Here is a 16,010-nt window from a genome sequence, read left to right as displayed (position 1 = left end):
TACATACATAGCACACAATTCTTTAATATTTACATTTCTCACATCTAAACTTAGAGCCACATAAATTTTCATACAATCTTAAATCCCATTGTAAACGAAATCTTGGATTTAGTAAATTCTGGAGGAAGTAAGATTTAAAACATTAATTGCTTACAAGCTTAAACCTGTATAAGAGCAAAGGGTTGAGAAACATTCATTCTTTTCACTTGTAACCTTATATTGCTGTATAACATAGACCTTAAGATTTCAGCTTACTTTGGTTTCAATCTTCTACAAGCCAATATAAATAACAGAAATTTACATACCTACCACATAATTTTTTTGGATTTACATATCAAACGCCTAGAGTTTGATATGTACAGGACTATTATCAATGAGCTATACAAGGACATAAGAGATTAAAATATGGTGATATTCTCATCTTGAGAATGAAAATTAGGGCTATTTGTTTAAAAGTCCTTATAGTTCTGTTTTTTGTAGTTTCAGTATTTTGCTAACAAGGACAATAGATTAACATATTTTGTTTCTATGCTAACAAGGACTGCAGATTAACATATTTTGTAAACAAGAGCTACTAAACATGATTTGGTTTTCTTATTACCTTTGTCATGCTTCTGGGGGTTGCCATGAATTCTTAGTAGCACCCTTAGGATTTATCAAAAGTAGCATTTAACAAAAATCATAATATCAGAACTCATCCATAATAAAATCAGATCTAGAGGCAATATGCGAGATTTCACTCTCAAAAGCTTCAAAATTTAGGTTTTAGGGAAAAAAAAATTAAACAAATCTAAAAGAAATTTAAGAAAATTCAAGCTAAGAGGCAAACATGAAGATAAATATGATATATTAAAGAAAATATACTCAAAGATGCCACCTCGGTAACCTTACAACCAACCAAGCAAGAATATCAAGCAACCAAGCAATAATACTGAGCAGGCGAGCAGACAAGTCAACGCTGGCTCGAAGATAAATAGAAGTAGAGATTAGACAACAAACACAAAAGACAAAACCTAAGCTCTCGCAGTCATGGTGAAAGCTTTTCGTGATTTTGAGAGGAGAAGGGGAAGGCTCGGAAGAGGGAGAGGCGGCCGAACGACCCAAACCCGAAAGCTTTTGAGAGGGGAAGGGGAGGTGAGGCGGCTTGGTTAGAATTAGGGTGTCTAGGGTTTCACTTTTAATATATAGTGAATTTTATTAATTATAATATTATATAACTTATAATATATAAATGTATAATATTTATATTAATATAACCAATATTAATATATTATAATTGTTATTAATAGTTTATATATATTAATTTGCATTATTTAAAACATGATAAATTTTTAGAATATATAATTATTTTTAAAATATCATAATTTTTTTATATATAACTATTTAAAATTATTTTATATTTCGAACAATAACGATTTAAACACGAGCAAACACATCACTGTTCGTGTTTGATTCGTTTAACAAACTGAACGAAAAAAAATTATTTGTGCTCGTCTCGTTTGTTTATCGAACGAAGCGAATACTATCTCCCCGACGAGCCGAACACGAGCTGTTTGCGAACAACTGGCTTTTTTGACAACCCTAGTAGTGAGCCGAACACGAGCTATTTGCGAACAACTGGCTTTTTTGACAACCCTAATGGTGATGGCGTTGTATATTTTGCCATGATTATTTATGTGGTTGGTGTTGGTGGTGGTGTTAGTGGTGAAGTTGTTCGTGATTTGCTGTGATGCGTCGTTCCAGTTGGCTTTTCAAGTTATGACTTTGTTGACATTTTGTTTTACATCTGCTTTGTATTTATGTTGCTTGGTGATTTTTCTTGTTAGTATCATTATGGTAAACACTAAAGAAATTGGTTTGTCTGCCATGTGGGATAAAGATGTCAAAATATTTGCTGCGATGTTTATCTGAAAGAGGTGAAATTAGGAAATAAACCAACTACCTATTTCAATACGGTGGGTTGGTAAAATATAATAAAAAAGTTCATGGAACACACAAGAAGGAAATATGACTAGGTGCGATTGAAAAATAGGTGGGATCAGATAAAGGACTGAAAAATATGGAAAGAGTTGAAGCATGGATCCACATGCTTGGGTTAGGATCCCATAAAGTGAACCATAGAAGCTTCTGAAGAATGGAGGGCTGAGAGATTAGAGGCGTGAATTTATGTTGCATGAATTCCTTTACCAATTATTAACTTCTTCAATTGCATCAACATATGAATAACCCATTACTTTATAGGTGATTCCAAATGCTAAAAAGTTTAAGTTCAATGGTATCGACCTTGAGCTTGAAGAAATTTTAGACCTTATGTTTGGTACAGTCATTGCCATGAGCGACCATGCAATAACCCCTATCGAGAGAGTGTTTGTTGGCATAGCTGAGCATGTGGATGCAGAGCCAACTTCTGGTTCAAATGAGACCCCCAACCCTAATGTTAATGAAGTTGGACTACCAGCCGTTCTAAGCGTCCGAGGGTTGAGAAAAAGAAAAAGATTGCTATTTTTATTCGAAGTTAAATATCACAGGTAGTTCTTCATGCACTAATGACCTGACACTTCACAAGCAACTTCCATTCAATAAGTTATGTGGATTCTGATAACAACTCCAGAAAGTTACGAGGATATATTGTTGTATTTTTTCTCAATGAAGTTGCTTGAAGATCCGACCCAGAGAGTTTTTCATGACGACGACTTCTGACCGTAAGGTCAATTTTTAAGTTATTTTCATGAGAACAGTAATACTTAAAAATCATTTCTACTTGTTAGACAATTTATGTTTGCTTTTCGTTGAGACACTGTTTATGCTGCTTGAATATTTATTTTTAACTGTGACATTAGTAATGCTGCTTTGGATATCTGTTTTTCATCGAGGACTTTGTTATATTGCTTTTTTCAAGTTTATTTATGATTGTTATTAATTTGGGTAATGTGTTGACAAAAGCTGATTACATTGAATCTTACATGTCGTGGCTCAATATACATTGAATAAGATGGACACTCATAGAGAGACACAGAAGATGAATTGCGGTTGCGACCTATTTGATGTATGGGAAATATAAGCAGCTATAGCTCGATCTCCTTGCATGACATCTTCATACATTGGTGATAAATAAGTTGGAGAGTTGTTTTTAGGGCATCCAACGAGATTCAACAATATGTTTCATATGACATTGCTCGTATTCATCTGGATGAAATACACATGAATCATGTACTTCATGACTCCTTCAGGATGACTTCTAGAGAGGTGTTAGCAATAAATGAATTTATGAGATGAGCCTTTTCAATTGGTTTAAATGCTCTAGTCAGTTTATGATTAGAATTTATCAAACCAGACTACCTAACTTTTAAAAAGACTTCCATAGAGATTGGTCATGACATGCAATATATGCTATATTTGAGGGTAATTCTTTTTATACATTAATTCCAGAAGTCAATTGAATACAGTATTTTACACTCTTGTTAATTTTTTAAAATTTTATTAGAGTGATAAAAAATGTGATATTTGATATCTGGAATTGACTACAGAAACTTTCTTTGTAAGGGGTATTAAACATTGACCAAATAATATTTATCTGAGACAAACACAATAATTAATATTGTACTGAAAAAAATATCTAATTAGGGTTTCGGGTTGAGCAAATCTGGGGGTGAGTGAGGAAAGTTGTATTTCTGAGTTCTTGTGGCAAATTTGAATATACTTCTGTCGTGTGCACTGCCTTCACAATCAGCCATAACAAAAGTAAAAAATGTTGAAGTCACATATAATTGTTACATTTTATGTTGGTGATCCATACCGCTCAATGAATGCGATATTTTCATTATTCAATGCACATACATCTACGTGTGTTCCATTGATCACTTCAATATAATTTAAAAAAAATTAACAAAGGTATGTAAATTATTGTATTCATTTGATTTCTGAAATTAATGAATAAAATTATTGTATTTCAACTGCATCCTATCATAAATTTTTATATTCATTTTTTAGTTGATTACAAATGTTTTTCAATTGTATCATATCATATTTTTTTTTATAGCTTCCTTGAACTTTTTCATAATATTTCACTAGCTCTTCTTGTTGAAATAGGCTGTGGGTCTAATTCTCAATTCAACATTCTTAAGACAGAGATCGCAAAATATTAGTTTGACTTTTTTATCTCACATAGCGGATGAATCGAGCTCTTTTGTCTTAACCATTATGTTACTAGTATGAAAAAAATTAAAAAACATAAATATTTGCCACCAAAATTAATTGCCACAACTCAAAAAAAACTAATATTGACATAATATCATCACCACTGCTCTCACACCAAACACCACCACTCCACACCATACCAACATCCTACACATCACATCCACACCACATTAACGCCACCTCCACACCACATCCACACACCACATTACCATCTCCACACCACACGACCAACTCCACACCACACGCAACCTTCTCCACTACATGCACCACCGCCTCCATATAACACACCACATCCACACACCACATCACCAGTTCCACACCACACACTACCCCCTCCACAACCAACTCCACATCACACTCTACACCAAACAAGTAGTTGCAGGAGATTTTGAAAGTACAAGAGAAACACTAAAAACAAAATGGAAGTTGAACTATAGAATGCTTACCATGTCAAAGGATCTTCTTAACTATGAAGTTCAATAACCATGAAATATACACATCAAAATATTCCATTTTTCATCCATGAAATTAAAGGGCTTATCATTGCTATTACACATTACCATCTTTCATCCACAACACCCGAAACATCACTATTTTTTTTTAGCAAAATATACCACCTTTCATTCATTCTTTATGAAAAAAAAGTATACACAACACCCGAAATATTGCTGTTAACAAATCCACCACCATCTTTCATCTATTTTTTAAATTCTCACTCAAATATAAAAATTCATGATAAAATCTCAATTTATATTAATAACATACACAACACCCGAAACAATGCTGTTAACAACTCCACCATATTTCATCCATTATTCAAATTCTCACTCAAATATCAAAATTCTTGATAACATCCCAATCCATATTCATAAAATACACAACACCCGAAACATTTCTATTCATAAATCCAACACCAACTTGTATGGATTTTTCAAATTCCCACTCAAATATCAAAACGATGCTTGGTAAAGCAAGAGCAAGCCACAATCCATCCTTTGGGGTGATAGATATGTAATTATACCAATAAATCCATAAACTAGACAGACCAAAACGAAACTGAAATTGCAAAGCACAAAGCAAACAGAGTTGTAGCCATTGGAAAAAAAGAGAAAAAATGATATCTCCGGTGCTATGTATGTGAAAATCCCAAAAAGGAAATCTCCGTGCAAACCATATTCTCAAAACCACTAAGAATAGATGAGGGGTAGAAGATATCGGAGGAAGAATGAAGCAAATGCCGGAAACCCTCGTCACAGGTGTCGGCGGAAGAAGAAAAAGAAGAGGAGAAAAAAACCATAAGCACAGAGAATGCACGACGAGGCCGAGCGGGGGGAGGGGGGCCACAGGAGTACCAGCAAACCAAAAACCGCAGAAACGTGCTTATCGGGCGCATTTAATAAAACTCATGAAAATCGCACTGCAGCCAAATTGTTGCACCAAACATGCCCTAAGAAACATTCAAGTTTGTTTTTTATAGAAGATAGCAATGATATTACTATTTTATCTTAAATTCTGTCATCCCTTTTGCATGAAGGACTATTGAAACAGGCAAAACTTCATTGAAACTGTTTAGCTGAAGGGACCTTCTACCATTCATCGTATTCATTATTGTGATGCGATCTCCGAATTTCATTGGAAAAAAAACTTAGTAGATGATGGTTTTCAATATGCTTAGAACATTCTTTCCAGATTTAAGTATGTTTTCATTTTCAAACTGGTTTTCCACTCATGTTTGATGTGGGATGTTTGAAGATCTCTATGTTTTTATGATAAAAAATCCGATGCAATGTGATGCGATGGAATGCAAATCTAAATTGGGGCGGTTTGGCTAAATTGTCTGTTATGCAAATTAAGTGCAATCAACTTGGGTTCATTTAATTTTTTAAATATTTGTGAAGGAAATGGACTATGAAATAAAGTATCTAACTTTATTTTAAACCAAACATAAAAATTCTAATTTTTTATGCAGATGTTTTACTTTACATCAACTTCTCACTTAAACAAACAACCTTAATGAGTGTAATTTATGAATTTTTTAATGTTAATGTAAGGCATTCTAAAAGCAAAGTAACCGCACAAGTGAACCTTTAAAAATTATATGGAAGTAACCTTTTTAAATCATAAATTAGCATTGATTATTAATGATGAAGAATAAAACTTAGAAAGAAGTTAGCATGGTTTGTTGTAAGATCTTTCATAAGAGAAACTAGCCCTTTAAATTTTTGATTGTATAAACATTAAATATTTTAATTTCATACAAATTATTAGGAACTAAATTATGTTATGGATATAACCAAAGTCATTAACATAGTTGAACCTCAAGAAAAGTACATCATAATTTAATATTGATATTTCATATTTGACAATCCGAAGATAGACTTAGTCCTAAGACCTAACCTTCGAGTTTTATTGTCATAAACTTTCGGCAAATCATGGTACGTCGATGTACTGGAAGACCTTAAGATAATGACTTGGGTCCAGAGTTGTAACATTCTTAACCTTATCCCCAACCTTTTAAGGTTAGCATATCTTGAGTTGTAACCTATATAAGTCATGGCATATAGGCGCACTCTACATTCGACCTCAGAAGCCCTATTGGTAACGATCTTCCTCAAATGTATTGTACATGATTAATTAGGTCTGATCTGTGAACACGCCTCATAAAGATAAGCACTGTATAAATGCTTAGCTGAGTTTAGTGAAACGTTCAATATTTTCTGAAATCTTATTGAAGGCTCTGAGACAACTTAAAAAGGCAACTCAAATTAGAAAAGGATGGACTGCAACTAGTTCACTTTTTTTGAAGATGAATTTAGACTCTATGTCCATCTTAGTTCAGTTAGAATAACAATTTCAACCAAATCTTAATAAATTTACAGAGCAATTGAACATGGGGAAAATGTTCAATGCCCTTAGGCTTGTTTTTGTTATTGAAAGAAGGCAAAGCGTAAGAGATTAAATATCACTTGTATGATTCTATAGTTACTTAAATTATAGAGGAAATATAACACACCATTAATCAATTTCGACAAAACAGCGGCATATACTATCGAACAGATTTGTGTTTAACTTTTGTTGACCTATTTATCTGTGGTTGTTTGTGACTCTGTTTTGCCAAAGTTCATTGTATTGCCAAAAATCATCACAAATATCAGTGTCAGTCAGTGTATGCTTGTATATCTGTTCGAGACAGGACAAATACTTGACATGGGCCTACCAGTAGTGGCCTTTTCAGTTTAATATAATTTATTTTTTAAACATCATTATAATGGGCAGACCTAGAAACACAGTTAGATTGACTGCACTTTTATCTAAAGGTCATGTCAAGCGTCTGTAATGCATGAGAAGATTGTGGCCACCTTCTCATTGAGCTCCATTACCCTTTATTACTTGAAATAGCTGTGTAGTTGCCTATCTTTTAGTTGAACTCGATCTAAAGATGCGTTGGCATGATTAGGTTTAAATTGATGTAAGATCAAATAATTCAACAAAGGCCTAGGTCCAATTCATAAGAGAGTGTATATTGCACATTCCTTCAAATTAATAGCCCATGCATTATATAAACAAATAATGGCTTTATTATGCAAATTTTGATAAAAAGTTTTTTTTTATTTTTTTTATTTTTATTTTTAACTATACTATCCATTGAGTATTACAAAATGCAGGTTATTTATTATGGGGATTTTTTATTAGTCTCATTTCACGCTTCAGATATTTCCTAGTTTTGGGAGAAGATCCTTAATTAATTAGAATCAGCACTCTTTCTGCTATTTTTTTGGAAAGAGTTTAAGACATTCTCCAGAAATATCTCTACTTGTTAACTGCATTTCTTGTCTCCGTTTTTTTTTGATTTCAGAGATGGCTGTGCATACATTCTACTCAGCATGTCAAAGTGAATTAACTTACTTGCAAATTAATGGCATGATACTTTCTAACTCTCCTATTTCGTTTCCACAGATCAAAAGGGATGGCATCACAAAACTTGTTGTTCTTCCTCTTTACCCACAATTCTCAATATCAACCAGTGGTTCAAGTCTTCGCTTACTAGAGAGTATTTTCAGGTCTTGACTCTAAGGTTGAAATGCCATTATGATGCTTTTAAAATAAAAGGAGAATCTTATATGTTTGTATTTCTGAAGGGAGGATGAGTATTTGGTCAATATGCAGCATACTGTCATTCCCTCATGGTACCAGCGTGAGGGATATATTAAAGCCATGGCAAATCTAATTGAAAAGGAATTGGAAATTTTTGAGAGCAGCCAACAGGTCAGTGTCATATTTGATGCATCTGCAACTTTTATCTTTTTATATACTTTTTTTGAAATAAATATTGCAATATAGGCTGCAAAATACTGACAAGATCCTGTTGAATTATTAATTGGAGAATAAATGAAGGTTATCCCCTCTTTTATTTCAAACACAATTTGGTGATACGCTTGACTAGGAGGCTGTCATTTGCAAGATGAATAGTTGCCTGTTTTTTGAGAGCTAATTGCATAAGACTATTTTAAGAGCATTGGACAATACTTTGTAGTTAAATTCCCTTTTCATATTTGACACATCTGCAACTCTATCTTTATATATACCTCTTTTAGGGAAAAAATTAGCCAGCTACATACTGCGAAGTCCTGTTGAATTAGTAACTGGATTATAAATGAAGGTTATAGGGCCGCCTCTCTTATTTCGAAGACAATTCGGTGATATGATTGACTAAGACGTTGTCATTTGTAAGTTGAAAAGTTGCTTGTTTTTGAAAGCTAAACTGGATAAAGACTATTTTTTAGGAGATTGACAATGCTTTGTATGTGAATTTAATAAATTGGAAACATAAAATATAAGAGAGAATAAGGATGATGCGGGAGCTTACTGTGGACGTAGTAGTGTTGCTGCTACAATACTGTGATCCAGCCCAGGGGACTTGTTGCCCAAAGGGAGAGGATCCTCCCTTTTCAAATTGGTTGCCTCCCATTCCTTTCCTATTTATGTTCCTTGCCCTTTCTATGTCTTCCTATTCTGACTACTAGTAGTTGTTATATATATTATCTCCACTATTTCCATCCTTCCTGCTACTGCCAGCCCCTTCAGGACTTGTTATTTTTCCCGCCAACCCCTCCAAGACTTGTTTCGGTGGTTGCTAGCTCCTTCAAGACTTGTCCTTGCTGCCGCCAGTCCTTTCAGGGCCTCTTTCTGCTACTGTCCTGCCCATAGTCGCCTCTTTCTGCTACTATCCAACCTACAACCGTCCTTTCCTGTTGTTGTCCAGTTCACCACAACCTTTCTTGCTCCCTCCTATGCTGCAACCACCAGTTGTTAGTTTCCTCCCAGTAGTCCCCCATCACTCCTACGCCCTCCAGCGCCGCAACCACCTGCTGCCCGACACCTTCTAGCACTGACACAGCTCTCTCCCTTCCCTTCCGGGCCTGTTGCTCTCCTTTAGAGGGCTGTTTATTTTTTTTGTATTGTTTTCTTTCTTATTTTGAAGAGTTGTCATTGGAACACGTCGTTTGCATGTGTGTTGTTTTATGTTTGAGGATTCGTCATTGTAACTTTTGAATTTAGCAATAAAATTTGACATTCGGTCGTGTTTTGGGTTTACTCCGGTATCATTTGTTATCAGAGTTAGGCTAACCATACTGATATCCTAGGGTTTCTTAGCATCTGCCTTACCCCTCCACCAAAAAATTTCTTTCTTATTTCCAAACCATAGTCAAAATTTGACCTAACCCTTTCAAAATCAGCAACCCTAAATCAATTTTTTTCACTCTTTTTCACTTTCTAAATCTAAATCCTAACTATGTCACCAAAGGGAAACATGAACGAGCCTATCCGAGAGCAGATGCATCGAGAGATTCGTCGACTTAAGTGAAGGCTCACAGAAATTAAGGATGAAATCCAACGAAAGATTTTTCTTGATTTTGATCTAAAGAGTTGAAGGGGGGAATGGGGCGAGAATCTGAAGTCCATATGCCAGCATGAGGGGAAACATAAGATTACTACTTCGTTCAAGATGGAGTAGGAGATACATTGTCAGTTCCTATCAGCTTACTATAAATAGAATGTTCAGACCATAGTTTCAGAAGTAGAGAGACAACATCATCGGACGACCACCACATCTTACAGACAAAGTTCAACCTCAGGATATTAGAGTCAGATTACACTTAGGAGAACATCCAAACTGACCCTGTCAGAGGAAAGCTAATTCAGAGTGGAAAACAGGTGGAATGAAGCCGCATCCCTAAATCCGTCTCACCCATGAAGTGCTTTAGATGCTACAGCATTGGGTATAGTGAGTTGGATTGTACAACTAGTAGAATGATTGCTTCACTGATCAAGAAGCAGTTGAGCAGTTGAAGAAGTGGACAGCGACAACAGACACAGAAGAGAGCGAGGGCACAAAAGAGGAGTACCGACAAGGAAGAGGCATCATTGATTCCTGTTGAACACAAGGGAGAGATTCCAGTTGAGTTAACTGTAGCTATTCTAGAAGGTAGTGAATCCGAGGTAATGAACATTCTTGTAGAGTATGAGGTTATGGCGTCTCGAAGTATATTTTTGTAGGCATTCAGAAGAGCATCAACAAGAGTGACATTGGTTTACCAAAAGAGCTATGAATTTGAGGAGCCGATACTAGACACTTTCAGATAAGAAAATTTCATACTTTTCAGATATGTAGCCTACCTCCTGAGTTGCCCATATTGAGGGAGATTCAATTTGTCAAATATGAGAATATTTTGAGTTACTTCTGGAAGATTCTATGGAGTAGTTCGGATAATAGATTTTGTTTAGTAGTGCACCCACTATCAGATGTTCAAACATGGGAGATGAATCACAACTTTTAAAATTATCTTTTGAGCTTTATGGGGAAGAAAATTCTCCAATGGAATTTTGATCTTTTCAGAGAAGGAATAGAGACCTCTCCTCAGTGGTATACTCCAGTGTGGTCCAATTTGCCACTCAAAGAAATAAATTTTATATCGTATAAAGTATATACTTCGACTTTCGTGTGCTAGAACTTTGACTTGTAAATATAAAAGTACAGTACGCACTTTTATGATAAGATTAGGTTCGGCAATCTTAGAAGGATTTTTTAAGGTTTAGGGTTTACGAAAGCTCAATTTTGTACTGTATTGGGTCATCCTATTAGTAAATCGATCTGTACCAATTAGCGGATACACTCGGACGAGTATGAAAGTGTGGAAGAAGGAAATTACAGATTTGATGACTCGACGCTTGATTCGTGAGGATAGTTATCCACGTACTGTTTTTGGTGGACCGATTCTCGAAGATGGTGTATTTCATACCTTGCTACCAGATATTGGATGCATCTCATGTCTCCGATTTTTCAGAGAAATCGTGAGATTGCAAGGGATTCCCAAAACCATCACCTCCGATAGAGACGTCAAATTTTTGAGCTATTTCTAAAGGACTTTGAGGAGGAAGTTAGACACAAAGCTCCAGTTCAGTTCAGTAGCTTATCCACAGATGCACGGTCAGACAAAGGTAGAAAATAGGAGCCTAGGAAACCTTCTGAGATTATTCGTGGGAAAGAACATCAAACAGTGGGATTTAATTCTAACTCAAGCCGAGTTTGCATACTACAAATCTGTGAGTCAGACTACAGGCTGCACACCGTTCGAGATTGTGTATGATGCAACCCACTCATGCCACTTAAGCTGGTACCACTCTTGACAACATCAAAGATCAGTTTGAATGCTGAAGAACGAGTTCACGATTTTCAAAAAAAATTATGAGGAGGTTGGAAAGGAAAGTACTAAGCAGAACTGTAAATATCAGACAAGACAAATATGTCTAGAAATAAGGTGATGTTTCAAGAAGGAGACCTTGTGTGGATTCAACTGAAGAAGGAAATATTCCCAATTGGAGTGTTCAGAAAACTCAGGGCCAGAGCTGATTGATATTTAGAATGCTTCAGAAACTGAATAATAATGCCTATGATATTGACCTATCAGGGGACTGCAATCTTTCAACCACATTCAATGTGGTGGATCTGACGTTGTATTACGAAGTTTCAGAAGCTTCGAAAGATAAAATCGAAGCTCCCCAATCCCGAGAGCTTCTTCCTCGCTCTCTCGTGAGGCTTATCATGCACCCACTCCCGTATCTTTTGACGCGGGTCTTCTTCCGTGCCTTCTCTCGCGGCTTTAAGCGGGATCTGCCGCTCCCGCTCCTACCCCCAACTTCCCTTTTTGATTCCTACTTATTCTATTCTCCTCCCTTTTCTATTTCTTGTATATAGATAGATAGATAGATTGATTGATAGATAGATAGATAGATGGATGGATAGATAGATAGATGTAGATAGATAGATAGATAGATATGTAATGTTTGCTTAGGTTAGGGAGTTGTTTTGCTTCTCTCTGCTTTCAGACTTCTGCCTTCGGCGTGTCTCCCTTCCGAGGGCTATATCCAGCTGTAACTCGCCCGAAATGGTGACTATCTCTGCTTGTTCCCCTCTTTCTGCCGCTGTCTAGCAGTCCGACTGCCTCCCATCCACCACACAGGCCTTTTTTTCTCCTCTTCCTACTACTGTCCTTGCTTCTAGCCGCCAACCAGCAGCCACACCGGCCTTTCTGTCCTCTTCCTGTTGCTGGCCATTCCCTAGACACCGGTTCTTGCTGTTGTCTTGCCTCTGGCACTTACTCCTGCTGATGTGCAGTCCACCGCTAGCTACCTTATTCCCTTCGCCGCCGCCCCCGCCGCCGCCGCTTGCTGCCAGTCTCCTCCCAACAGCAGGAAAGGTGACAGGCCTTCCTGCTCCTCTTCCTGTTGCTGTTCTCGCTTCCAACTGCCTTCCAGCAGCCGCATCAACCTTCCAGTCCTCTTTCTGCTGCTGGCTAGCCCCTAGACACCGGTTCTTGCTGCTGTCTAGCCTCCGACCTTGATTCCTGATGCTGTCCAGTCCACTACCACCTCCCCTATTCTCTTCTATGCTGCCGCCACTTGCTGCTAGCCTCCTCCCTGCATGTTGCCCTCACTCTGTTTTCCGGCACCGCAGCCCCGGGTTGTCAACCACCTTTCAATTTGATCGCTGCTTTCTCCCTCCCTTTTGGGTCTGTTGCATCCTTTAGAGAGTTGCTTTTGCGTTTTGTACCTTTTCTTTTTCTTGTTTTGCAGCGCCGTCGTTGTTATTTGATGTCGACATGTTTGTGCTATTTTATGTTGAGGATTTGTCATTGTAGTTTCGAATTCAGTAATAAAATTTGTCGTGTCGTAGTTTGGGTTAACTCTGGTATCAAAGGACTTTATATTTTATGCTTTTGAGTAATTTGGAGCTTTGCTAGTTGTGATCTATTATCAATTCATTCTCATACTTCTGATAGATGCATCTGGCTGCTTGACAAACTTGATTTGCTCACAATCTGGGTTCATTGGAATTCAGGTTATGATATTCTTTAGTGCGCATGGTGTTCCACTTGCATATGTGGAAGAAGCTGGGGACCCTTACAAAGCGGAGATGGAGGAGTGTGTAGAGTTGATCATGGAGGAACTGGAGAGACGGCAGATAACTAATGCTTATACACTTGCTTACCAGGTGCTTTGGTATTTTTTTTTTTTTTTGGTATTCTGCTCGTTCCTTTTTCCTTTTCTTTTTTTTATCCTTTTTGTTAACTCGATATGGGATCTTCTACCTGGAAATTATGCTTTTGTTTTCTTTCTTTTTCCTAATTTTTTTTTTCTAGCACATGCACACACCCATATATGATAGGCCTTGAACTTATGATATTGTGGTTGGAGACAAAGTACCCACCCATTAGGCAAAAAGGGATGCACATGATTTTGACCTTGTGCTATAGCGTGGTTATTGGTTTAGGGATACTTATATTTTCATTTAACTATTAAATGGATCTGTATAATTTTTTGCAATATTCCACAATGCAGCTGATGTAAAGAGTTTTACTTGCTGGATTATTTGGTTAGACGGATTTGCTGTTTGGAAGAGAATCCGGTCATGAAATGTTTCTATTAATACTGTGATATTATTACCTTTTACAACTGTGCATTACTCCTATTTATTGCAACTAATAAGTTAACATAACAGCTAAACTAGTTGCAGCTTGTGTTCAAACTAAAAAATGAACAAATTTAGAAGGCAAAATAATATCACTATGTGGAATATTGCTGGGAGCCAGTAATGTCCCGTTTCTTTAACTGGGGGAGAGGAAAAGAGGAGATTGGCAAGTGCAAGAGACAAGACGCGCTAGGGTTTTCATGTAGACGAAGGAGGGGAAGAGCGACAACGGCGTTGGTGTTAGTGTTGAGCAGAGGAGTCGACATCGGTATCGAGCCGTCGAGGAGGAAGGCATCGCGGCTTTGTGAAAGAAGTCCTTGAGTGACTCGCATCTAGCGTGCAAAGAGGAAGAAGGGAGAAGAAGAGGAGCTCGCGGGGTAGGGCACCGAATCTAGTGGAGCTATCACGTGCAGGGTGTGACCAGAGTAAGTTATGTTAATTAATGTAATAATAAAATGAATAGAAATATATATATATATATATATATATATATAGAAAGCCCGAGGGCAAATATATTAATACGAAAAAGATACAAAAATGTTGTATGAGAGGACCTAAAAGAAAGCCCAACTCATACAATATAACACACTCAAAACCCAGATAAAACAAAGATACAAAAATGTTGAAAACCAAAAAGCCACAAAAGGGCACTAAAGTGCTAGAGATGTCCCACTTTAGTCGTCCTGCCTCCAGTTCTCGGAAGTGAGTCGGCTAACAAATTAGTAAGGTGTGTACCATTGTTCGTAATAACCAAAGTATCATCCATCAGATTCCTGAGCTCAAGTAGATCTTCATTTTTCTTTTTCCTCCTAGATGTGTAGACTTGTCATTTCTCATCCGATGATTGACTCATCTGATCAGTAAAATTCCAAAGGTGGTCTGATATAGGTCGTTGCACGTCTTGATTCCCATGAGCCTGAGTAATATTAACATCTTTCTGGACCTGATGAGGCGGTTGTGAAGCAGTAGAAGTATTTCCACTTGTTTTATCACTAATAGGTTCTAGGGCAAGTGAGGTTTGAAGAAACTCCCTCTCCCCCACGATAGGAGGTTTCAAAGACGAGGGAGCTACAACTGGAGATTGAATGATTGTCATATTGCCTGCATGATCAGGAGGAGATGGAATCACAACCTCTAGCGGAGCAAATTTTTTTTTTGGTCTGAGTTGGGGGGTGTAGATGGTGACATTGAGAACATGAGTGTCCGAACGTACGACAGTTTGAACAATACGACGGAAAATGTTCAATCTCTACCTTCTGTCAATGTCCATGGTGTTGTGTGCCCAACCAAATTTCCTCAGAAGCGGGTGAAGTGATGCCTCTTTCAACAAGTACCCTGACTTCAGAAGGATGAGACAAATTAAAAGTAGGAATGTCCGTCTTGAATGACTTCCCATAAGCTGAGGCAATAGAGTACAATATTTTTAGAGAAAAATAATGAAATTTCAGACCAGGGAGATGAATCTAAACCAGAATGATTGACGGTTCCGTCTGTGGGTCAAAATCCACAGACCATTTCAGAATCTTCATTGCTCTGTTATCAATTCATGTTATCCTTCTAGCAAATAAGCGCATGTAATCTTCTTCGTTGCTAATTTGAATAAGAATGTGTTCTCCCATCTAATAATCCAATTTTTCATTCTCCAATGAGGTGCATAAGTTCAAATTCTTTGCGAATGAGCTCCATTTTGAGATGACCATATAGAAATTTTTCAACCAAATTCAGACGACAGGAGGAAGCAAATTGAATACCTTCAGCTTCTGTAATATTTATATATATATAT

The 16,010-nt window shown here is 36.9% G+C and overlaps 1 protein-coding gene across 4 annotated transcripts in view; it reads left to right on the top strand.

Annotated features, from left to right (window-relative positions):
• Window positions 1-16,010, top strand: part of LOC110026113 (ferrochelatase-2, chloroplastic) — a 74,632-nt gene that overhangs the window by 47,333 nt on the left and 11,289 nt on the right. For all 4 annotated transcript variants that reach the window (XM_020726913.1, XM_020726912.1, XM_020726911.1 and 1 more), the window contains 3 exons: window positions 8,155-8,258; window positions 8,337-8,463; window positions 13,598-13,750. In XM_020726913.1, coding sequence (XP_020582572.1) covers window positions 8,155-8,258; window positions 8,337-8,463; window positions 13,598-13,750 — 384 coding nt within the window. The remainder of the gene's footprint in view (window positions 1-8,154; window positions 8,259-8,336; window positions 8,464-13,597; window positions 13,751-16,010) is intronic.

This window comes from Phalaenopsis equestris, unplaced genomic scaffold, assembly GCF_001263595.1.
Source record: "Phalaenopsis equestris unplaced genomic scaffold, ASM126359v1 Scaffold000352, whole genome shotgun sequence".
NCBI classification, from domain to species: domain Eukaryota; kingdom Viridiplantae; phylum Streptophyta; class Magnoliopsida; order Asparagales; family Orchidaceae; genus Phalaenopsis; species Phalaenopsis equestris.
The sequence above is the reverse complement of the archived record's forward strand: the minus strand, read 5'-3'. Positions and strand labels throughout refer to the sequence as shown.